General features: G+C 41.9%; 1 protein-coding gene across 1 annotated transcript in view; it reads right to left on the bottom strand.

Moving 5' to 3' along the window:
• Positions 1-25,124, bottom strand: part of lekr1 (leucine, glutamate and lysine rich 1) — a 114,500-nt gene that overhangs the window by 28,655 nt on the left and 60,721 nt on the right. The window contains exons 6-7 of the mRNA XM_013131369.4: positions 17,067-17,148; positions 12,566-12,643 (exon numbers count right to left, since the gene is read on the bottom strand). Coding sequence (XP_012986823.3) covers positions 12,566-12,643; positions 17,067-17,148 — 160 coding nt within the window. The remainder of the gene's footprint in view (positions 1-12,565; positions 12,644-17,066; positions 17,149-25,124) is intronic.

The following is a 25,124-nucleotide window of genomic DNA, read 5'->3' as shown; positions in this document are numbered from 1 at the left end:
ACATGGAATAAAATATATTTATTTTAGAATGCTTTGTTTTATGCTTTATTGGCCAGATTAAACCTATGCTGCAACATGACATGTGAACTAGAGGAAGCCGCTTAGACCATGGACTCGACCACCAAAGGCCACTTAACTTTCCCTTTTCTATCCTATTTTTAACACTGAATCCATTCCAGGTGACCCCACTCTAATGGTTCCTAATGAGCGGAATTCATGTTCAACGATGAACCACAGCTTGTGGTTGCTTTGAGATACAAATGCATTGATGGCATACAGATTTTCTCACATACACTGACTTAAGATGTGACCTTGGTGTATGGTGTATGTTGGCACAGTGGTCCTTCAAAATGTGTCAATCTGTTTCGTGCAGTCCTTTAGCTCCACAATCTCTTGTGTTGTGCAGTCCTTTAGCTCCACAATCTCTTGTGTTGTGCAGTCCTTTAGCTCCACAATCTCTTGTGTTGTGGAGTCCTGTAGTTTCTCAATGGCCTAGTTGGTCCATTTCCTCCCTGTATGTTTGACAGACTTGGTAGTTTGAAGTTTCTGTCTGTAGGTAGGAATGAGCAGGAGAATGACATGTCATGCGTTCTCCATGGGGAGGTGGGTAGCAGTGTGGTGCCCCTTTAATAGGACTGTAAACATGGTGCAGGTTTTGATCATGTCCTGTTTGTCATTTTACCAGTTACTTGTATTTGAGAAGATCAAAACCCTCAAAGATGGATGTAAAATTTGGGTATTTACCTTCAACCTCAGTTGTTACCTAGTGGTACCAGAGAAAAGTAAGCAGAGGCAAAAAATCCATTGTAGGTCAGGGAACTGACTGCATAGCAATATCCCAGAACAAGCACCAACCTTTGGAGCACATGTCCTTTTTAGCTTCCAGGAATGGACCCTGGAAGGACAGACCTGGTATTTGAAACCCAACAGAGCCCCTGGTCACTTCATCCTACTGCCTCCACTTTCCAGTATCATAGACACAGCTTAAAATCTTGTTAAAGAGTAAATCCTTTGTTATACGCTGTTGACGAATGGTGAAATTTTGTTGAGATCAAAGTGAAAAAGTTACTTTCATGTGCACTTCAGTACCTTCAGCTTTTCATCCGCAACCACTCAGTTTGTTGGTAACACAACTTTATTTGTATTTTAACAGATTTGCATTAAAATCAGTCACTAATTGGATGCAATTAGTGTGCAATTGCATTTTTCAAGGACGTTTTCATTTCACAAATACAAATGTTTCCATTCCATTTGTAACTATTTTCAGAGATTTGTCACAAAATTAGTGTTAAATACATAAAGTGTCGACGTTCGTCCTGGCACCTGCACTCTAAATAACAGCACAGTGTAACTAAGATTATAATGAATCAGAGCCAGATTATTTTTAATCTGTCAAAAGGAAGTCAAACATTAATCATCATGCAACCAGAATAAGACCCTTGAAAGCTCAGTCAAAGTTCATCCCGAGCATGATAGAAATTCTATAAATTTTTCCCCCACTGTTCTTGCATAGTATATTTTACAAATAAAATATATTTTAATAATATTTTAACAATATTTTCAAAACTGTACAGGGTAACATGGTTATTGCTTTCACATTTTAACACTAATGAGCGTAGTGTGTATTTGTTGTGTTGTTGTTGTTGCAAGTGCAGTATATGAGTTACTATAAATAGACGCCATGGCAGAGCTCTTTGAACATCATGCCAAATGAAGAACTGCTTAAGTACAACATGTAAACTAAGCTTAAGCAATGGGTTCTGTTCTTCAAGAATCAATCATTTATAGTCCCCAAAATGTACACTGATCCGCCATAACATTATGACCAGTGACAGGTGAAGTGAATAACACTGATAATCTCGTTATCATGGCACCTGTCAGTGGGTGGGATATATTAGGCAGAAAGGGAACATTCTCTCCTCAAAGTTGATGTGTTAGAAACAGGAAAAATGGGCACGCATAAAGATCTGAGCAACTTTGACAAGGGTCAAACCTAAGCATTGTTGCTGACCATGTGCACCCTTTCATGGCAATGGTTTTCCCTGATGACATTGACCTCTTTCAGCAGGATAATGTGCCCTGCCACAAAGCAAAAATGGTTCAGGAATGGTTTGAGGAACACAACAAGTTCAAGGTGTTGACTCCAAATTCCCCTGATCACAATCCAATTGAGCATCTGTGGGATGTGCTGAACAAACAAGTTCAATTCATGGAGGCCCCACCTCACATCTTACAAGATTTCAAGGATCTATTGCTAACATCTTGGTGCCAGATACCACAGCACACCTTCAGAGAGGAACCTACACAATATTAGGCAGGTTGTCATAATGTTATGGCTGATCGGGGTATGTAACAATTCACTTTTTTCTAGATGTTCGATGGTTCCTCACCCTGAAAGTAAGATATAGGCCAAGGAATACAAATCCATGGATCACTTTTCTTTAATCAGTCATTAAAAACTATAGCTAACTGTAGCCTGTTAGCTAACAATGTATGGAAAGAATAGGTGTGGGATTGAAGGAAGATACATGAATGTCATCTAACCATTTCATCTGCAACCATAATGCATGTGGTCTACACCCGGGAAACCCACTCTTACATACTGGGTTGGTTTAGATTTCCGGGGCTAAAAATATCAGTAGGTAGGTTTCCAGAATTTGCTGATAAGCATCAGAGTCAGTCCCACAATACATAATAGACAAGTGAACCCTTTCCCACTTATCAATGTGGTCTGTCAGATATTTCATCACCTGAGCACATTTGTCACCTCACTAAAACAGGAACATACTGGAAAGAGAGTCACTGTCCCAGAGCAACTGTTGCTAACTTCCTGTCGCTATCTGCCCCACAGCGACAGTGTCATCAACACTACCCATTTCCCATGTTGGGTGCCTGAAGAGATAAGAAGTGATGAGGACGACCACACTCGCACACCCTGTCAGGGAGATAGGGAGTTCCTAATCAATCTACCTTTATTGAGGGGGAAGTAATTCCAGCCTCCATTCCTTCCTAGCTGCAGGAGGAAAAGAACAGAGGCCAGGAAATGGGACAGTTCTTTTCCCTAGATAAGAACTGGACAGCCTATCAGACAGACATCCCCTTAAATAAATAAATGTGAGTCATGTGCACACGATAGGATACACGAGATGTGGGTCTAAATTATATGGTTGCTTGCAGGATAATCTCAATATTGCAACAAGAGTCAAGAAAGTTGTAAGCATAACATTGAATAAAGGAACAAAGAAAATGCAATGACATTAGACATAAAATATTAAATTGTTGAAGAAAAATCCATTCCATGGTTTCTCCTTGCTAAAATTCCCCTGTGGAGAGAGGGATGTGTGCCTGTGTGTGTGACAGATAGCCCCATGCAAATCAGGACAAACACATGAAAGCAGGGGAGCATGCCAGTCTTACCTAGGGCCAGATGGAACCTCAAGAGAGCTCCACATGGATTTAGAGTTTTAGGCTGGCTATCTGTGTAAGCACTTCATGACAAAAGATGATCTGAAAATAACTTTCTAAAATACATTTGATTTGTGGAAGTGTCCATAAAATCTGTGCTTCAATAGATAACAGTTTCCACAAAAAAACTAGTCAGAATAAGCTATATCAAAAAAAAAATTATTTCAAAAAATTTCAGCCGACGTACAAACAAATACTGATTTGAGTGTGGCAAATTAACGTGCTAGAAAAGTAGCATGCTATATTGTGTAGCTATGTACAGTGGGGAGGACAATTTTGCAGGTGTTCCCACTTACAAAGCATGTAGAAGTCTGTAATTTTTATCATAGGTACTCTTCAGCTGTGAGTGACGGAATCTAAAACAAAAATCCAGAAAATCACATTATATGATTTTTAAGTAATTAATTAGCATTTTATTAGCATGACATAAGTATTTGATACATCAGAAAAGCAGAACTTAATATTTGGTACAGAAACCTTTGTTTGCAATTACAGATATCATACGTTTCCTGTAGTTCTTGACCAGGTTTGCACATACTGCAGCAGGGATTTTGGCCCACTCCTTCAGGTTTCAGGGCTGTCGCTGGGCAATACGGATTTTCAGCTCCCTCCAAAGATTTTCTATTGGGTTCCGATCTGGAGACTGGCTAGGCCACTTCAGGACCTTGAGATGTTTCTTACGGAGCCACTCCTTAGTTGCCCTGGCTGTGTGTTTCGGGTCGTTGTCATGCTGGAAGACCCAGCCACAACCCATCTTCAGTGCTCTTACTGAGGGAAGGAGGTTGTTGGCCAAGATCTCACAATACATGGTCCCATCCATCCTCCCGTCAATACGGTGCAGTCGTCCTGTCCCCTTTGCAGAAAAGCATCCCCAAAGAATGATGTTTCTACCTCCATGCTTCACGGTTGGGATGGTGTTCTTGGGGTTGTACTCATCCTTCTTCTTCCTCCAAACACGGCAAGTGGAGTATAGACCAAAAAGCTAAATTCTTGTCTCATCAGACCACATGACCTTCTCCCATTCCTCCTCTGGATCATCCAGATGGTCATTGGCAAACATCAGACAGGCCTGGACATGCACTGACTTATGCAGGGGGAACCTGCGTGCGCTGCAGGATTTTAATCCATGAAGGCGTAGTGTGTTACTAATGGTTTTCTTTGAGACTGTGGTCCCAGCCCTCTTCAGGTCATTGACCAGGTCCTGCCATGTAGTTCTGGGCTGATCCCTCACCTTCCTTATGATCATTGATGCACCACGATGTGAGATCTTGCATGGAGCCCCAGACCGAGGGAGATTGACCGTCATCTTGAACTTCTTCCATTTTCTAATAACTGCGCCAACAGTTTTTGCCTTCTCACCAAGCTGCTTGCCTATTGTCCTGTAGCCCATCCCATCCTTGTGCAGGTCTCCAATTTTATCCCTGATGTCCTTACACAGCTCTTTGGTCTTGGCCATTGTGAAGAAGTTGGAGTCTGTTTGATTGAGTGTGTGGACAGGTGTCTTTTATACAGGTTACAAGTTCAAACAGGTGCAGTTAATACAGGTAATGAGTGGAGAACAGGAGGGCTTCTTAAAGAAAAATTAACAGGTCTGTGAGAGCCGGAATACTTAAGTCTGCAATATAATGACAATTAATTATAAAAAAATCATACAATGTGATTTTCTGGATTTTTGTTTTAGATTCCGTCTCTCACAGTTGAAGAGTACCTATGATCAAAATACAGACCTCTACATGCTTTGTAAGTAGGAAAACCTGCAAAATTGGCAGTGTATCAAATATTTGATCTCCCCACTGTAGCTAGCGCTGCATGACTCCAATGGTGGCACTGCCGGCTACCAATACAAAGCTAGCTACCAACATCTATGGTATATTGAGCTACAGGAAAATTCCTTTTGGTAGGGAAAAAGAACACAGTACAACCAAACTATTTTAGCCTTCATCGCAAAGCTGCTTTAATATTTTTTTTAATGGAGGAATCATGGTTACACAATAGGTTGGTCATTTTCTTGGCACCATAGATGACAACAATGAACTTAATCTATTTATGCTAGCACCACCAATTACCTAAGGCTTAGCTAGCTATCATATTATTTGTAGTGTTATAATAATTTGTGATTTAGTGGTCAATAATCATGGGAAAATTACAAAATGAAACAGAATCCTAGCTAGCAAGTTTGCTAACTAAGGCCAACAAATCAGTACTATGAAACCACTATTAGCTATCCGTCCAATAGTACCAACACAAAGCTACCTAGCTGGCTAATGTACAACATGAATAGTGAATTCTCCTGAAAGTAAAGCATTTTGGGGGAGAAATAGCACATACAGGGCAGAGTCATGGTGTGATAACACTACACCGCACAAGCGCCCCACCAGAGACCAGGGTCAGTCCTAGCCTCCTCCCATCCTGTTACACTCCCACCTGCTTGTCACCTCCGGTGAAAATACTCCCCAAAATATCCTTGCTTTCACACCACTTTGTCAGCACATACAATGTATCGATTGTGATTTTACAAATGTGGTAAAGAACTGAACCACACATAAATCCAAAATGTAGCAAATATGAAAGCAAAGAAAGATTGACTGAAGCCTATTGTCAAGGAATAGTTATTTTTCTATTCTTTTAATAATTCTGAAAATTTCAGGAAAGTAGGGCAGGGAAAGGGGCAAGGTGAAAAATCATCTGGGAAGAGATTGGAACAACCCCATATTTCTTTGAGGTGTGTTGAAATGACCCAACTTGGATGATTCCAAAAAATTACTTTCCCTAATGGGATTGTTCAAAATTATTCTAGTCAAGGGTAGATTACGACTTTTAGTTTAACTCGATCCACTATGTGGTGAGGATGTGAGGTAGCCTATCCTAAGCTGATAAAATCTAATAATCTACAAAAAGCACAAGGGAAGCATAGTTAACCAGTTCAAGCTAGCTAGAGTATGTTTAACTTTTTAAATCTTGAAATGACGATGACAGTAGTTCATTGTAGGTAATTCAAAAGACATGTGAAAAGGTATGCATTTTATTTATTTTCAACCACGTGACCACAACTTGTGTTGTCAATTTGGTTACTTGATATCCTTATGATTGTGGTTAAAGGGTTACCAGTTCCTAGAGTAGTGTACCTTAAAAAAAAAAAAGACACACTACAGTTTTATTTAACCGAGCCAGAGGGACAGAATGAAGAGTAGGCAACACTGTATCCAGCTGCTGAGAAACCCTGTTGTTTCCTTGCAATACAGATTCCTTTTCTTTTGTCTGTCGGACGTGGTTATCATCCTTGTGAAATAAATTGGTGAAGGATAGCATTGAGCACACATTGAAATGCTTGGCGCCCAGCTCAAAGCGACCTGCGATTTACATCAATATTAGTCAAAACATGCACAGAACCTGCAGCAGCACTCCAATGATAAGGAAATAATAAATTGTGAGATCAGTGAGAGATCATGTAGCATTATCACCCTTTCTGAGATACGTAGCATCAACATTGATGCCATATCTATTCAATATACAGTGATTTGCAAAGGTATTAAATCCCACACCAATTCTCTAATCTTACTAAGTTAAAAATGGTGCATTTAATTTTCATTCGGTTTATTATTTTAAAACACTGCCATTTACAAGGGAATTACTGCAAGGTGACATTGGTTTCAGGTTAGCAAATATTGGTAAAAAAATATTTAAAAAATTAAATTGTCATAGGTATTCACCCCCATGCTCTATAAAGGTTCCCAGTTCACAACAATGAAATAACTTTCCCTGACAAGAACACAATTACTTTTCTATTGGAAGGAATGGAGCAAAAAACTGGGAAATAATACATTTTGCAAAAAAAAAAATTCACTCTTCAGCATTACAAAGATTCCAAGTAAAAGGCCAAAACACTTTTGAGTGGCCCAAGAACAAAAAGGTGATTGTCCAAAAGTGGCCAAGTCAAAGTCCTGATCTCAATCCCATTAAGAATCTGTGGCAATATTTGATAACTGCAGCCCACAAGCATCATTCCACAAACCTGAAAAACCTAGAGGAAATCTGCCAGAACAAATGGGTCAAAATCACTTTGACACTGTGTGCAAAGCTTGCTCTACCAAATGTTAATGTGTGGTGGTAGAATACTCATGCAAACAATATACAGTATGTCAGTTTTTATTTTTCTTCCAAACATTTCCCAAAATAAAACCTATAGAGTATAAGTGTTTTAAAATGAAATATTGAACAGAGAATTTGTAAGGGTTCTGAAAACCTTTGCAAGACACTGTATCTGGGACTACATTTCAGAGTTCTGATTGGCATTGGTAGCTTTTTGGGATTTATGTGGATTTATTTGACAAGTCACACTTTGGCCTGCTACCTAGAAGTAAAGCGGTGTTCAAAGCCACCCATCCGTAAAAAAGCTGAGAGCCATAACCTAATCACACAAAGCTGAGTAAAATCATGTGTTGAACAGCAGAGGCAGCAACATTTCTGGAATACTTTAGTTAGAGACAGAGGAGAGTTCTTGAGGGAGGGTGACAAAATTGATGTTATAATTGAACACACCAGCAGCAGCTCTGGGACTCTCATGCAGTTCTGTATGAGAAAACAAACACTTAAAGGTGCTGCTTTTATAAATTGTTTTCTCACATGGAAGATAAATGAAATGCAGCAACACTATTCTGTTTTGAAAACAACACTACCCTAACCTGCACCCAGTATGTTTTTCATCTTTGAGGGTTTTACTCTTATTTTCTGTTTTGGTCAAACAGGTTATACTGTTGTAAAAACAAAATACTTTTAGAGTTTGACATTCTACAGCAATTTAGCCGGTACAATGATTTGCTATACTATTCAGTAAAATGTTTCCTTATAATATATATTCAAACACATCTATGAATTCCTAATAATGTCACCCATTAATATCAATTTGAATATATTTTAAAATGTAAACATTGTTGTGCTTGGGGAGTAGATGACAATGTCTTTTAATACCATTTTGATTTGGTTTGTTTGTAAGGTTCAAAACAGCTTTGGGTATTTCACTATTATTGCAGATACACCAGTGTCCTTGGAACATATTCAGATCCCTTAATTTCTCTGTATCTTCAAGTGTTACGAACTTTATAATTTTTGCCATTTTTGCCATCAATATACACACAATACCCTATATTCAAGTGATTTTTACATTTGTGGCAATTCTTTTAAAATTAGAAATATCTCATATACCTATGTATTCAGACCCTTTATAAAGCGATCATAGCTTTTTGGGTATACCTCTACCAGCTTTTCACATCTGTATTTGGGCAGTGTCTCCCATTCTTCTTTGCAGATCCCTTCAAGCTCTGTCAGAACTGTGATCTGTGTGATCTTGTTTTCGCCTGATGAAGTGCTTAGCAGTCAGGCCTAAATGTTCAGAAAATCTTTTTCCTCATGCTCTCAGGGTCCTTTATGTGCTGTCTGGCAAACTCCAGGCAGGATGTCATATGCCTTTTACTTAGGAGTGTCTGTTGTCTAGCCACAACCATAAAAGCCTGGTGGATGTTGTTTAAACTTTTGCAAAAGCTTTTCAGAACTGGCAAATTGCTTTTAAAGCTATTCCACACACCTTTTGTCAATTGAAGCTTGTCCTCAAAGCCAAACCAATGGTGTTCTCCAAAGCAAGAGATAAACCTCTGAATCTTCCACCTATAATTACTTGACAGGGCAATATGTTTCAGACTGTAACTTCTCATAAACATGAAGTTTTAACTTATGACAGCCATTCTTTTAAATTGCATATTAAAAAAAAATATATTAAGATTTTATTTCAGAAATAATTAGTGTTTTTCTTTTGAAGCAAAAAGGGGGCTTTTACACCTATACTGGACTACAACATTTTATGAATAAATGCTTGCGCTAAGCGTTTGAGATCAACTGACAACCTTTACCATGGAACACTGAGATTTATTTTAAACTACAAAGCACTTGTGCACCATTGCACTTTATATGCTGGGGTTGGCTGGCCTTGGTCTAATAACCCATAGGCTAGGTCATTTGTATAAATGTATTTACTCAAAATAAATTATTGGTTTACTATCATCCAATTTGTCAGTTTTTATTATTCAGAAATGTTGTGGGTACTCTCTTTGTTTGCAGGACATTATCCTGTCCCACATGCCCGAACTGATATGGGAAAAAGGTCTTTCAAGTACTCTGCTCCAGTGGCTTGGAACGCCTTACAAAAATGTTTTAAATTGGAACTTGTTTTAAAATTATTAAAGAAGGGTAACGAGTCTGATTCCTTGATGTGTCAATGTGGTTTCTAGTATTTTTTTTGATTACTTCTATATTTTATGTTGTCTGTCTTTTTTTATAATAACTTGCAGCTGCTTATCTTCGCAAAGGCCACTCCTAATCTCAGTGAGGCATCTGGTTAGATAGATGTTAATAAAACAATTATAACATGCTGCAGGGATGTGTCTTTTCAGCAAATTATCCCATGTCTGCATACTCTGAAGCTCTGTTTAAGTGGCCATTGAGTCGTCGGTCACCTCCCTGACCAAGGCAATTCTTAAAGGGTTACTTAGTTTGGCCGGACAGCCAGCTCTAGGAAGAGTCTTGGTGGTTTCAAATTTCCATTTCACAATAATGGGGCCCACTGGTTCCTGGAATTTCTTGGACCTCATAGCTTGATTTTTGGTCTTTCCAATTCATGTCCAATCTATGGAATTTGCCACAGATGGAATCCAATCAAGTTCTAGAGACATATGATCAAAGGACACAAGATGCATCCAAGCTCAATATGAAGGGTCATTGCAAAAGGGCTGAATGCAGTACCGTTGTACATCAGATCTTTCAGTTTATAATTTGGAATAAATTGCCACAGATTTCTAAAAACGTGTTTTTGCTTGTTCATGAAGTAAATAACACAACAAAATGTTAAGAAGATGAAGGGGTCTGAATACTTCCCAAAAGCACAGAAAACTATGGACATCTTCTAAAATTGAATTTATTAAATTAATACACTTGTATAGTGTATATTTATCCTGTGCAATCTTTTTTTGTGCTCTATATGCCATTCCCAAAAAGTAAAAGCAACATAATCGTGTAACAAGGGCACATATCAAGGTCTGGGTAGATTAGATGGTAAGCAAACAATCAATTCTAGTAGTCAATGTGTTGGATGCAGCAGAAATGGGCAGGAGAAAAGTCCTGAGCGACCTTCACAAGGGCCAGCTTGCTATGGCCAGACGAATGGGTCAGAGCATCTCTGAAATGGCAAGGCTAGTGGGGTGCACCTGGTCAGCAGTGTTGATACCTACTGACAGTGGTCCGAGAAGGGACAAACCACAAACCGACAACAGGGTGTTGGGCACCCAAGACTCACTGATGCAAGAGGTCAATGAGGGCTATCCCGTCTGGTCCGAACCGACAGAAGGTCTACTGTGGCACAAGTCACCGAAAATGTTAATGATGGTTACGGGAGGAATGTGTCACAACACACAGTGCACTGCACCCTGCTGCGTATGGGGCTGCGTGGCCACAGACCGGGAGTGCCCATGATGAACCCTGTCCACCATTGAATGTGCCTACACGCAACCATCGGAACTGGACCTTGGAGCGGTGGAAGGTATCTTTTACATCACGTGGACGGCCATGTACTTGTGCACCGTTTACATGGGGAAGTGACAAGCCCCTGGAGAGAGTGTGATGCTCTGGGCAATGTTCTCCTGGGATCCCTGGGTATGGGCATTTATGTGGTCATCCATTTCACACACGCCACCTACCTACAGTAAACATTGTTTCAGATCAGGTACACTCATTCCTGGCTATAGTATTCCCTGATGGCAGTGGCCTCTTTCAGCAGGATAATGCGCCCTGCCATACTGCAGACATTTGGAAATTCTTTGAGGAACACGATGAAGAGTTCAAGGTGTTCAAGGTGTCAAAATGTATCAGATCTCAATCTGATTGAGCATATGTGGGATGTGCTGGACCAACAAGTCCAATCCACAGCAGCTCCATCTCACAACTTACAAGACTTGAAGGATCTGCTGCTTGGTGTCAGATACCACAGGACACCTTCAAGGGTCTTGTAGAGTCCATGCCTCTGTGGGTTGATGCTATTTTGGCGGTACGCAGTGGACCAACAGCATATTAAGCAGGTGGTCAAAATGTTTTGCCTCATCAGTGTAGCTCCCTCCACACTGATTGGAAACTTCTGTCAATATAGACAGAAAGTTATAAATATTTGTTTGTGAGAGGTTTAAATGTTCAGGCACAGCTTGTTGCAATATGAACCATTTAATTCATTTTTCGGGTTTGGGCCAACTGGGCTTAAAATGTCACAGGAGCCGTTTGACACGGGTAGGGCTTGAATGTCACGGGCAATGGGCGGAACTTAAAATTCAGGCCTGGGCGCAGCTCTGAGACTGCCTTTGTAGGAACCCTGTGGCTGTTTAGACGATGGAATTGGGTTAAAAAAAGACTACATTATATGTGTTGTGTAATGATGCGGGTGTAGAAAAAACAGAAATGCTTATTTGGTGTGTGGAGATGTTTGTCTGAAAAAAAAATTGTGTTTAGAACATTTTTGTAGAAAAGGGGAGCTGTGAGTATTTCAGAGGCGGTTTTGAAATCAGACACCCAGCCAGCACTGAAGTGCTTCCATCTGCCTTTGAGATTCACACTAGACTCACTTAATATCTTCATAATATCTCTCTTGGCTCCAAGAGGAGAGAGTAGGCGATGAGGAGAAGGGGAGACTTATCGCTTTGTCCCTGGCACATTTCCCAACCTTACCGAATATCTTCATAATATTTAACCCAATAAGCTTCAGCTGGCTAATACCTTTATCATGTCTTTCACAGTCTGGCGGTGAAGCCAATGGAATGGAGGATCAGGAGGAGGTGAAGCGAGTGGGAGGACTTGTCTGTACATTGCAAATGAGTGATCGGGTGTTTGGAAGACCCGCATTATTGAAAACCTGCAGCACTGAAGCTCCATTCACATTCCCTGAAGAGTCTAAGAAAGGTCCAAAATGAAAACCATGATGTGGCTTAACTGAGGTGTACAGATGACAAAATCCTCTCTTCCCCCTTCAGTTCCTCTCAGGAATTGTTACCTACCTTAGGCGGTGACCTACCTGTGGAGTGCATCTCTCTGTTCAACCTGGGCTCGTGTCTGTTGGTACACCAGCTCTTCCGTCTGTCTGCTCTGAGCCCTGGAAGACACAGACCCTGTACCAGTCAGACGTTGCTCTCAATGCCTGTGGTGTGCGCTCACATCTCCTTGTGCTAAAATCGCGTGAGGGCACACATGTCGTGCGAACACTCTGGGGATCACATCACCGCATTGGCGTGTAATGAAGTAGTGGTTGAGATTGTTGTGCGCCCCCCCCGGCCCACCCCCGGCCCCCCCCCGGCCCCTCCCCGGCCCACCCCCGGCCCACCCCCCGGCCCACCCCCGGCCCACCCCCGGCCCACCCCCGGCCCACCCCCGGCCCACCCCCGGCCCACCCCCCGGCCTCTCCGTGTCTGTTGTGTGTTATTGTAAGCCGAGATAGGGCCGTGGACTGTGTGACACGGCGCTATCAGTCAGTGGGGTTACCCTAACCTTCTCCCGTTCTCCGTTGCACAGATAACACCGCCGGGGAAGAATGGGATAGGGAGAAGAGGTAAGGGAGGAGGGAGGCGCTCAGAGAGAAAGGGGTGACAGGAGGGATGGTGGGAAGGCGGAGGAGTATGCGGTGTGACAGCTGTCGGGTCACAGGGACCTGGGAGAGGGTCATGCCAAGGGGCGGGGCGGCCATGTTGCTGCGGGGACGCTTTGGAGGAAACCTCCCCCAGGGATAATAGTTGCCCTTTCACTTTTTCTTCCTGGCTTCCCGCTCGTACTTCACACGCTCCTCCGTCTCTCTAAAATGTACGCGGGCACAGGCACACCTCGACGCCCTTCCGTTCCCAAACGCATTCCCTCACACTCTTTCCGTGCCACCCTTCTTTCATCTCTCCCTCTCTCCTCAAATCTGTCTTTCATCCTCCTTTCATCCAGGCCTGTCCCGGCACTGACACAGAGGCCGTGTGGAGGAAGCAGGTTGCTACAGAGGAAAAGATCCAGGCCCCAGGCCTGTCAGAAGGACAGATGGAATCGGCTCTGCTCTCCTGCTACCCATACTAGCGCGCTGTCTGGATCCACTTCGTAGAAACATTTGTTTACGCTTGGGGTCTATTCTGTAAGATTCAAATTGATGTGTGTTGTTGCTCTCAGATCATTTCCAGATTGTGTCTGGTCTCATTTACTATGAACAAGCACAGAGCATAAGGGGTTAAGCTGTATCAGCAAGCTAATTACCTAGATCAAAGTGGTGCGTTATTAATAGGATCACGCCAAAGATAAGCTAGCATGTTTGGAACTTTTTTTCTCATTTAGCAGACGTTCTTATCAAGAGAGTTTGCATACGGGAGATTGCATATGTTTCTGTACCAGTAACCCACCAAGCCTGGCATTGCAAGCTCTATGCTCCACCAACATGAGCTACTCTGGGTCCAGATAATAATATTAAAGGCAACCCATACATGCTTGTCACGCTGGGTTGGAAAAGGTATATTCATTAAAGGGATTGAGAACATGTCAGGAGTTAACGGGGGCATTATTTTCTCAGCTCTCTTTCGTCACCTCATACATTTTCTGTCTCTCACTGTAATTATTGTAATCTCCTGCCTTTTCTCCTGGCTCCCTCCACCCTTTCTCTCCTCTCTCCCTCCACCCTTTCTCTCCTCTCTCCCTCCACCCTTACTCTCCTCTCTCCCTCCACCCTTTCTCTCCTCTCTCCCTCCACCCTTTCTCTCCTCTCTCCCTCCACCCTTTCTCTCCTCTCTCTCTCTACCCTTTCTCTCCTCTCTCTCTCTACCCTTTCTCTCCTCTCTCCCTCCACCCTTTCTCCCCTCTCTCCCTCCACCCTTTCTCTCCTCTCTCTCCACCCTTTCTCTCCTCTCTCCCTCCACCCTTTCTCTCCTCTCTCCCTCCACCCTTACTCTCCTCTCTCCCTCCACCCTTTCTCTCCTCTCTCCCTCCACCCTTACTCTCCTCTCTCCCTCCACCCTTTCTCTCCTCTCTCCCTCCACCCTTTCTCTCCTCTCTCCCTCCACCCTTTCTCTCCTCTCTCTCTCTTACCCTTCTCTCTCATAAAGGGTGATGGAGATGATATTACTAATGGGGACCAAATCGAGCACGAATCCAATGCTAGAGGAAGCCTTTTGTCTGTCCATCTGCGAAGGACGCTGACACAGTGTTGATGCGCCACCGTCTGTGTCTGCACGGAACGCCTTCCTCAAGGAAAAAAACAACTGGTTAATTCTCTGGCCCGTTGGCTCAGCTCAGTCAGATGTCAAGGGTGCCAAACTGTTTGTGACGTGTGCACACATGCGTGTGTTTCCACGGCAACAAGTTGAAATACAACAGGTGTAGAGCAACTGTTTCTGATATGCAGGTCAGAGGTTGTGTGGTTGTCATGGTAACAAACAAAGCAACAGAGAGTAATTATGTCCTTAGAACAACAACACAACCCTCACTGAAATGAGAAGTCTTTGGGTGATAAAAACCATCCAGGCAGTTTCATATGTTACATCATAGGAAGATAGCTTCTGGGAAGGACTAGCTACTTATCTCAATGGCTCTGGGTTAGGCTAGCTAATTACATTAAAGGTTTGTGGTTCGGCTAGCTAGTAATCTCATATGATCTTGGTCAGGCTAGCTACATATCTCAAAGGTTCTGGTTGGGCTAACTAATTATCTCCAAGGTTTTTGGTTAGGCTAGCTAAAGATTTCAAATGTTTTGGTTGGGCCAGCTGAAGATCTCAAAGGTTCTTGGTTGGCTACTGCTTGGTTGGGCTAGTGCCCAACACATTTCAGATCCAACCATTACAGCTATTATATTACCATATCATCTCCAAGAATCTCAGCTATATGAGGCATCTGTGATGAACTAGTAAGGTATATGTCAACATCAGTCACAGAGTAACTATATTTTGTATCTTGTATTCTTTTGTAACTCAACAACAATTGGGAGTTTTAGCATAAAATTCTAATATTACAAATAGATCTCCCTCTACAATTTAGAAGAAACTGAGATTAGTATTAGCAAGCCCTTGTTGGGTCTGGTATGGGCTGGCCTTTAACGTGCTGGTGTGGATGTGGTGAGGACCTGTTTTAGGATTTGCCATGTGATAGCCAGTGTAGGGTTGCTGTGGGCTAGCCCATGCCCCACCAAATCCCCAAATAGGGCCAAGGTGTCATGTCTGCTGGGTACACTCCCACAGACGATGGAAACACACGTGTGCACACGGCTAATTATTTGTCAGAAGGGGTCACAAGATAGATAGAGCAGAGAGGACAGGAGAAAAGAGGAGTGCATGAGGAGGGAGGCAACATTAGTGTGTAAACAAGCGCTTTATCTTAAGACTGTCAGGTCAAGTAGCCCTGCAAGGCTTTGATGATCAGGGCAGGGTTGTATTTACCACAGTGAAATAACTCCCCCGTGCTGTGTGTGCGTGTGTGTGTGTGAGTGGATTGGTAGAACCTCCCTTTGGAGACAAGATGTGTCACTGAAGTAAGACAAATAGCATATTTTGGACTTATTATGATAACAGTGACAGATTGAAGTAAACGGATGGAGCTTTTACCCGACAGAGCTGTCAGCAGAGTAAACCACAAGCGTACTCCCTGATTCTGAACCTGTTCTGAACCCACCGTGACACTATGCTTAAAGAGAAAACTGGACAGGAACCCGGAAACTCAGTTTACACTGGCTGCCGTGTTCGTTTAAATTCCCTCGAAAGAGCAGACTGGAAAGAAGTTCCAGAGGGATGACGGAGTGAAGCAAATGAGAAAACCAAAAGAACAGAGGTAGGCAGATAGCCCAGTGGTTAGAGTGCAGGGCCACTCTGTCATGTAACGAAACCAAATTAGCGCTCTACCCTAATTTGTCATGTTAGTCTTTTTTGATGAGATCATCTGTGTAAAAATGGTTAAAACAAAAAAAATATTGCTGGACCAAAGGTCATGAAGGAAAGAAGGGCAGATGCAGGAGACAAGGGAGAATAAAGAACTAAATCACTAAGACCCATTTTCTCCCCCTTCACAATGTGTATGTGTGATGGCATTTGGCAGCTGTTAAGACAGAGTGAAGCAGGTGAGACAGTGTGTTGTATGTTTCTGGTCCAACCAATCAGTACCTTCTGCTTGTGTGTATCGTCACACTGTGTATTTCTGGGTTATGTAACACTGGGAAGTATCCATGGCCCAGCCTGTAAACAGTGATTAGGCAGTTCGGTGTGTGCGTGAGCCGGTTAGTAGGCATGTCACGCCGAATATTTATTTCCCTGACTGGGCGGGGCATACAAGGCCTGTTACCGTAATGTGATTGGCTGGGAGACAGAAAATATAAATCTTTGGCTGACTCTGACCTGCTCTTCACCTCCACAGCACATTCCTTTTTCTAGCCTGCTCAACAGAACAGGGTGTTGAGGGAGTGTTTATTTGTGTGCTTGCGTATGTTCTGTGTTTTTGTATTCGTGTGAGCTCTTCGCATGCAAATACGCATGTAAATACGCATGTAAATACGTATGTGTTGCATACCGACTTACGTTAGCTGCTGCTCTACGCTGTCTTTTTCCATGCTGACCCTCTGGAGTTCCGCACACACGCTATTCAGCTCCCCCCTCAGCACTGTAAACACACACAGACACACCTTAGGTTACCTGAGAGTTGTCGTCAGCCATTAACATAGAAGAGACTTAAGAACGAGGTGACGTGACAACATCCCCAGTCTGTAGCCAGTGACATGCTTAAATAATTACAGCTTGGCTACTAAACACTCCAATCCCTTGCTGACTTCCAGCCAGGTGTGTCAACAGAGACAGGGTCAGTTTTATGACCCCCCCCCCAACTAGTTATCTCTCCACTCAACATTCAGTAGAGGGATTACCCTTGGCCTCTGCCTCAACTCTCCCTCTTCCTGTGTCTCTATCTCCCTATTTTCCTCTCTTCATCCCCCCCTTGTCTCTCCCTCTATCCACACTCCTCTCCCCGTAGAGCCCCTGGTCTTCTCCGAACCCCTCTGATCTGGAGCCGTGTGATATAGAGACCTCTACATCTAAACACGAACGGTGACAAGAAGAGAGGGGAGAGAGGGAAAGGGAGGGAAAGGGAGGGGAGAAGACAGAAAGAGAGCCTTCTATCACTCAGCACCAAGACACTTGATGCCTGAACGACCAACGAAATCATCCACCCTGTCATTCTACCGGAGAGAGACGGAAACAACAAAAGCACATAACAAGGGAACATGAGCTTGCTTCAAAGGGGCGAAGAAGTCGAGAAATGGGAGAGCAATATGGTTACGGAATGAGAGAGTGACTGAGGGGGAGATATGGGGAGGGAGAGTGAGTGACTGAGCGGGAGGACTGATGGAGTGAGGAAGGAGAGATAGGTGTATATAAAGGGGGATGGAGAGAATAGTGGCTGAGGGGGAGATATAGGTGGAAATATGAAGGCAGAGAAAAAGAGTGTGGGGCATTTGAAGGGAGATGGGGGTATGACGGAGATAGAAACAAAGAAATGAACAGAATGGTGTAAGAGAGAGATATGAAGGGAAAGAGAGGAGTGAGAGAGGGAGAAGAGGAGAATAGAAAGACAGAAATAAAACATTAGATGTTTTTTTATTGTATACAATATTTTTTATATTAAGTCAATTTCAATTAGATTTTTCAAATCTTAAGAACAAAACCTATTTCAATTATCTGGAATTTTAAGCCAGACCAGATAAAGCATGCATATCCTTTTACTGAATATAAATATGGTGGGCTGAAATATAGTGGAGCAAAATCATTCACTGAAATTATGCAGAGCTCTTGATATGACTGATCAGTACACTCCCAGACACTGAACTCTGTAGCTCTATCAAAGGGATCTTTGGTCCCTGAGGCTTCTCTCACAAATCTCAGACATGTTTAAGTGCTAAGTTTTGAGGCACAGACTTTTATTACTGTGTATACTGTATATATATAAAAATAGCTTGGAAGACATTGTCGAGATATAAGTCTGTGGCTCAAGGTATTTGAACATACGCATAAACCAACACTGATTCGACACTGCATGTTTTTCAACCTAAATTATTGTACAAAACCATAGCTCAGTAACACTTTATTTGAAAGGGGTGTGCATAAGAGTGACATGACACATGTAAGAATCAGTTTGAACGTTAATGAATGTTGTCATTAGGTGTCATTTGGTTGATTATGTCATTTTTTATGCAAGCTTGACATTGTTTGGGATGTCTTTGTTATGATACTTGACATTAACTGAGTCAACACAACCTGTCAATGTCTTTGCTATGACAATTTGACATGAACTAAGACAAAATAACCTGTTAATGTCTTTATTATGACAACTTGACATTAACCACGACAACATTAGATTAGATTCAACTTTATTGTAATTGAACAAGTACAGTACAATGAAATTGAAGGAGTAGGGTAGCATGTGCAACTGAAATGCAGGGATATCAGCAATGAGGTTCCTGAGGTAGACATGTACCTGTAACAACTGAAAACTTCCGACTTTGCAAGGCAGTTTCAGAGTCCAGTAGTACAAATGGTAGATATGGTTAGTGATGGGTCACAGAGTTCAGCAGGGTTACAGCAGATGGAAAGTGTTTCTGAGCCAGCTGGTGCAGGAATGAAGAGACCTGTACCACCTGCCTGATAGGAGGAGGGCAGTTTGTGGCATGGATGTGAAGGGTCCCTGATGATGCCACACACCCTGTGCAGACACTGCTTGTGCTGGAGGTCTACGAGCTGACTAACTGCACCACAGCATGGTTTGGCGTGTGCTTCCGTAGCCGACTGGAAGGCCCTGCAACAGGTTGTGGGAGCTGGGTACCAGTGATGTGCTGGTCGGTGTCCACCACCTGTTGCAGGGCCTTCCAGTCGGCTACGGAAGCACAAGCCAAACCATGCTGTGGCGCAGTTAGTCAGAAACATTACCTGTCATAAACATGTCTTAGCAGGCCTGATTATCAAACTTGAAGAAACTATTTAGCTTTATGTGTTAGAATTAAATACAACTGTCATATGTGGTTGGTTTTGACATTGGTTATTGGTTATGAGACCATTATAATTTTGTCATTAATATTTTTCTTGACCTCAAGTAAAGTGGCACAATTTGGACTTGTCATAAAGATGTAATGATGTGTTTTAACACTGTCAAATGCATTTATAACAGTGTCATGAATATTTTTCTTGACCTCAAGTACAGTGGTACAATTTGGACTTGTCAAAAAGTTGTCATGACGTGTTGTAACACTCAAAAATATGAAATTAAGTCTGTCAAATGTTCTTAAGTACCTTAACAAAAGCAATACATTTCCTTGTTGTTTTTGCACAACAAATGTTTCCTAAAATTTAAAAAAATAAAAATCAACAACAAATCCTACTTTGGTAGCACATTCATATAAGGGTACATGAACAACCATTAACAAATGCAGTAGTTACTTGAATCAACATTGATGAACAAGACATGAAAAAACGGTTAACAATGACAACCCTTACTTTATTAAAAGTAATATAAACTATCCATAATATAATCCCATTGAAAATATTATTTATAAAGTAGGTTAGATAGTGATAGTTTTACTAATTACTTTCATGTTAACACAAATAGAACACGGCTGAACAAGTTAGCAAAGTGCTACCCGGAACTGACAAACACTTGACTGGAGCTAGCATACAGCTAACTGGAGCCAGCTATTAACCAACCGAAGCCAGCTAACACCAAGGAATTAGCTAATCGCTAACCCTTACAGTGCAACGATATCAAAGTTTCTAAAGAATACAGTTACACAATTCTATTATATTAATCCTATGGATATTGTCAGGAATGTTGTTTTCGAACAAAAAAAACAATTCAGTACAGTACAGTAACACATTCGTTTTTTCCAAAGGAATGCACTACAGTCACGGCATTTTACATAGACATGGGTCTCTTTCATAGTTATATAATTACCAAGCTTTTCTAACCCTCTACATACACCCCTATAGGCCAACTGTAGTAAGTGTCCTTCAATATTAAAGTGTCCTTCAAAATTCAACCCCAAATGCTACAATACATTTTGTATGTGTCACATCTATTTGAAGACGCAAGTAGCCAGTCAACCTTTTAATAATGGTTACCGCACTATAATCATATTAACAACTTGGATTATTTATATCATCTCTTGAATAATGTATATTACTTAACCTATTGTTCATGCAAACCATTAGTTATATGAATGGATGTCCTGCATGAACATTAACAAAATTACTGCAAAATACTTTGACAGGTTATGTTGTCTCAGTTAATGTCAAGTTGTCATTACAAAGACATTGACAGGATATTTTGTCTCAGTTAATGTCAAGTTGTCATAACAAAGACATTGGCAGGTTATGTTGTCTCAGGTAATGTCAAGTTGTGATAACCAAGACATCCCAAACAATGTCAAGCTTGTATAAAAAATGACATAATCAACCGAATGACACCTAATGACAACATTCATAAACGTTTAAAATGATTCCTTCATGTGTCATGTCATGGTCATGACAGTGTCATGACAGTGTCATGTCACTCTTATGCACACCCCTTAAAATAAAGTGTTACCCGTAGCTCTTAATATAACCTGTTGGAATTCATTTGTAAAGGTAACAGTGGAATTGTTTCTGTTTTAATACTATTCCAGACCTGTTCTAATAAAAACGTAATATTCATGGTCAAACGTTGAATTATAAGGTCAGATTGTTGTTGAGGAAATAGGGTAATCTAACTGATGACAACCAGATCCATTCAACCATGAACACATACATACACAGCCTGATTGCCAATCTAGTGATTGGACGACTGGACTGGACAAGACTAAGTTGTCCCTACTTAACCCAGACGATCTGTCTGTCTTTACATGGCAGTAAACACAGCATTCAATTTATGCCAGAAAGAACACAGCTACGAGGTAGTGGCCAAGGGTGTCAATTAGGAATTTGGCGGTTTACTTTGGGTTGTTATAATGCTGAAAGGTAAACTTCCGACCGAGTTTCAGCTTTCTTACAAGAGGGCTGCAGGTTTTACTCAAGGACATTTCTCTACATTGCTTCACTAATTTCTACTTTTATCATGACGCCACAGTTCCTAACAATGAGAAACATCCCCATAACATGATGCTGCCGTCATCATTACACTATACAGTATGAATGGTGGGTATTCTTGAGAAATGACTTCATTTTTGCCACCCTACCATACCGGACAGATTTGTGGACTCCAAATGCACACTTTAACAAGTCTTGACTATAGAAAATCGTAGCCCCTCCAATCAGTTTTCTGCTTTCACCAGAGGGTCAGTATGATCTAGATAGGGTCTTGGCATTGACATACACCTTTCACATCTTAATAATTGTCTTGACCATTCTCCAAGAAATATTAAAGACCTTTCAATACCCATCCCCTGATCTGTCTATCCACAACTTTGGCACTACCTACAGTGGGGAGAACAAATATTTGATACACTGCCGATTTTGCAGGTTTTATTACTTACAAAGCATGAAGTTTGCCAATGACCATCTGGATGATCCAGAGGAGGAATGGGAGAATGTCATGTGATCTGATGAGACAGAAAAAATAGAGCTTTTTGGTCTAAACTCCACTCGCCGTGTTTGGAGGAAGAAGAAGGATGAGTACAACCCCAAGAACACCATCCCAACCATGAAGCATGGATGTGGAAACATCATTCTTTGAGGATGATTTTCTGCAAAGGGGACAGGACGACTGCATCGTATTGAGGGGAGGATGGATGGGGCCATGTATTGTGAGATCTTGGCCAACAACCTCCTTCCCTCAGTAAGAGCATTGAAGATGTGTCGTGGCTGGGTCTTCCAGCATGACAAAGACCCGAAACATACAGCCAGTGCAACTAAGGAGTTGCTCTGTAAGAAGCATCTCAAGGTCCTGGAGTGGCCAAGCCAGTCTCCAGACCTGAACCCAATAGAAAATCTTTGGAGGGAGCTGAAAATCCGTATTCCCCAGCGACAGCCCCGAAACCTGAAGGACCTGGAGAAGGTCTGTATGGAGGAGTGAGCCAATATCCCTGCTGCAGTGTGTGCAAACCTGGTCAAGAACTACAGGAAACGTATGATCTCGGTAATTGCAAACAAAGGTTTCTGTACCAAATACTAAGTTCTGCTTTTCTGATGTATCAAATACTTATGTCATGCAATAAAACGCTAATTAATTACTTAAAAATCATACAATGTGATTTTCTGGATTTTTGTTTTAGATTCCGTCACTCACAGTTGAAGAGTACATATGATATAAATTACAGACTTCTACATGCTTTGTAAGTGGGTAAACCTGCACAATTGGCAGTGTATCAAATACTTGTTCCACCCGCTGTATTTATGAAGGTTTTCTCTTTGCAATTCACTAGCTAACAAGAGGAACCAACATACATTGCTGAATTTATCCTGAAATCATGTGTATCCCTACAATTTTACATAGATAGGGGCCAATGAACTTGGTGTATAATGTTTAACATGATTGTGGTGTGTAAATGGTGTGTAAATAATAGACAAAACTAACAAACAAATCTTAATGCATACCACTACAAAAATTGTGAAACGGTTTGAGACAGCCTAAATGGCAGGGTATAGAACGTATGGTTTAGGATTAGAATTGTAGACATTTTGGGTATGCTGAGAAAGCATTTGAGAGCATGGTCTCCCTCCCCCTCGCTCTCTCTGTATGTGTGTTTGTATCTGTGGGCTATTGAAGCGGTTCTTTGGTTCAGTGGCACAGTTGCAAGTGGCTCCGGTGGTGTGGTGAGAGTGCTTTCAACTGCTCCAGCAAGGTCAGGCTGACATTCTCCCTCTCTCCTGCCAATTCCCTCTCTTTCTCTCTTGTTCTTTCTGTGTCACTTTCTGCCCTCTACCTGTCTCTCTTTTTCTCTCCTTCTGTTCTTCTCTCTATCTATCTCTCTTGCTCTCTATATCATTATCTTAAGCTCAGTCTTCTCTACCTGTCTGTCTGTCAATCTATCTATCTACCTATATGTGTCATTGCTCTCTCACTCTCGGCAGGGAAAGAGGAGTGAAGGATGACTCGTTTGTGCAGCAATACACTGATAATTGCTTTCTGGTCACCATGACACAACCTGGCCAGGCGGAAAGAAGGAGACAAAAACACACGCACGCACGCATAGCTGCAGGGTGATATAAGTTTCCCCAACACAATCTTGCCCAATCATCTGTCTGTCTTTATGCAACGCCAGCGAGTCTTTACTTGTGAGATAACAGTGGGAGGGTTTATACTATTCCCCTGCCTCCCCCCTCACTTTCTTCCTACTTTAAGAAGAGTCTCAAGGTCAAATTTTCTTTTGGCCAGCTGACTAGGACAAACACATACACACCCACACACACACACACACACATACAGAAATATATGACACATGGCTCATACTGTAGTACCTGACAAAAACCTAATGGCTCACAGAACCAGACAAAGACCTTTTTATAGAATGTGTGTATTAGTTGACATATGATGGCCAATCCATACAGACAGGTGTAACATTGGTACCGTGTCTTTTGATTATGTTACACCACTGTCAATCAAGCTATTGCATACTTGCAGTGATATTCAGAGTTAAATACATTTTCGATTTTTCTGTCAACCACCCTCTTTAGCCGTTGCTAAAAACGCTGTAATTCATGCTTCCGGGTTGTACTATCTATTTCAGATGGTTTTCAAAGCCTTTTAAGTGTGAAACTAGGTATTTCATTTATTGACCACAGAACACAGTGCAGACTTGGATTGCAGACACGTTATCTGAATTCTCATTTATAAAACATCCACTTGTTTGGTCATTTTATAGGGACAGAGGAGCATTTGTACAGTCATATTGACACGTTTTCTGATACGGCAGCTGTTCTAAAACCTGGCCAAACTCTCCTAACACATGTCTGTGTTGCTATCTATTATCATATTAAGCCTTTTGAACCTGATAAAATAATAATGTTATACTCTCACCCTTGACATAACGCCTCACAGTCTTTGAGTCAAGTTGGTGACTATGCAATTTGTTTTTCAAGGTGAGGCTGGTGGGACTCGCGGAGGTCGGGAACCAAACAACCCCCTCGTCAATCTGAATTCCACCCAATCATGCCACAGGCAACAGGCATGCCCACATCTCTCCAAGAAACGCCTCAAACCACACCGCCAAGGATGAAAAAACAAAGCGTGTGTGAACATACCAGTCCACTTTACATGTGCCCACAAAGAGAACTCCGACGTCAGAGAAGACATTCAAGTCTATCCGGCGTAGCTGTTGAGTGATGGCGACGGTTCACTATGCGGTCATGTTGGGTCCGCAAAACCCTGCCTTTTCACCTGATTGGCTGGCAGACACAGAGGAGAAGAAAAGCAATGAAAGAAAGAAAAGAGATCTCACTCTCCTTTTTTATTTATTAATCATTATTTTGCGCAATCTTTCTCTCTGCCCTCCTTTTGCTAATCCGGTACTATTCCACACCTGTTCAGGCAAATGTCCCCCACCGCTCTCGGGTAACCATAGAAAGCTGACTGACGGGTAGCTTAGCTTAATTGCAGGCTAACGCCCATATCAGTTCGGAGTC

Source organism: Esox lucius, chromosome 1 (assembly GCF_011004845.1).
Source record: "Esox lucius isolate fEsoLuc1 chromosome 1, fEsoLuc1.pri, whole genome shotgun sequence".
NCBI lineage: Eukaryota > Metazoa > Chordata > Actinopteri > Esociformes > Esocidae > Esox > Esox lucius.
Note: the sequence above shows the minus strand (reverse complement) of the source record. Positions and strands in the feature narration are given on the sequence as shown.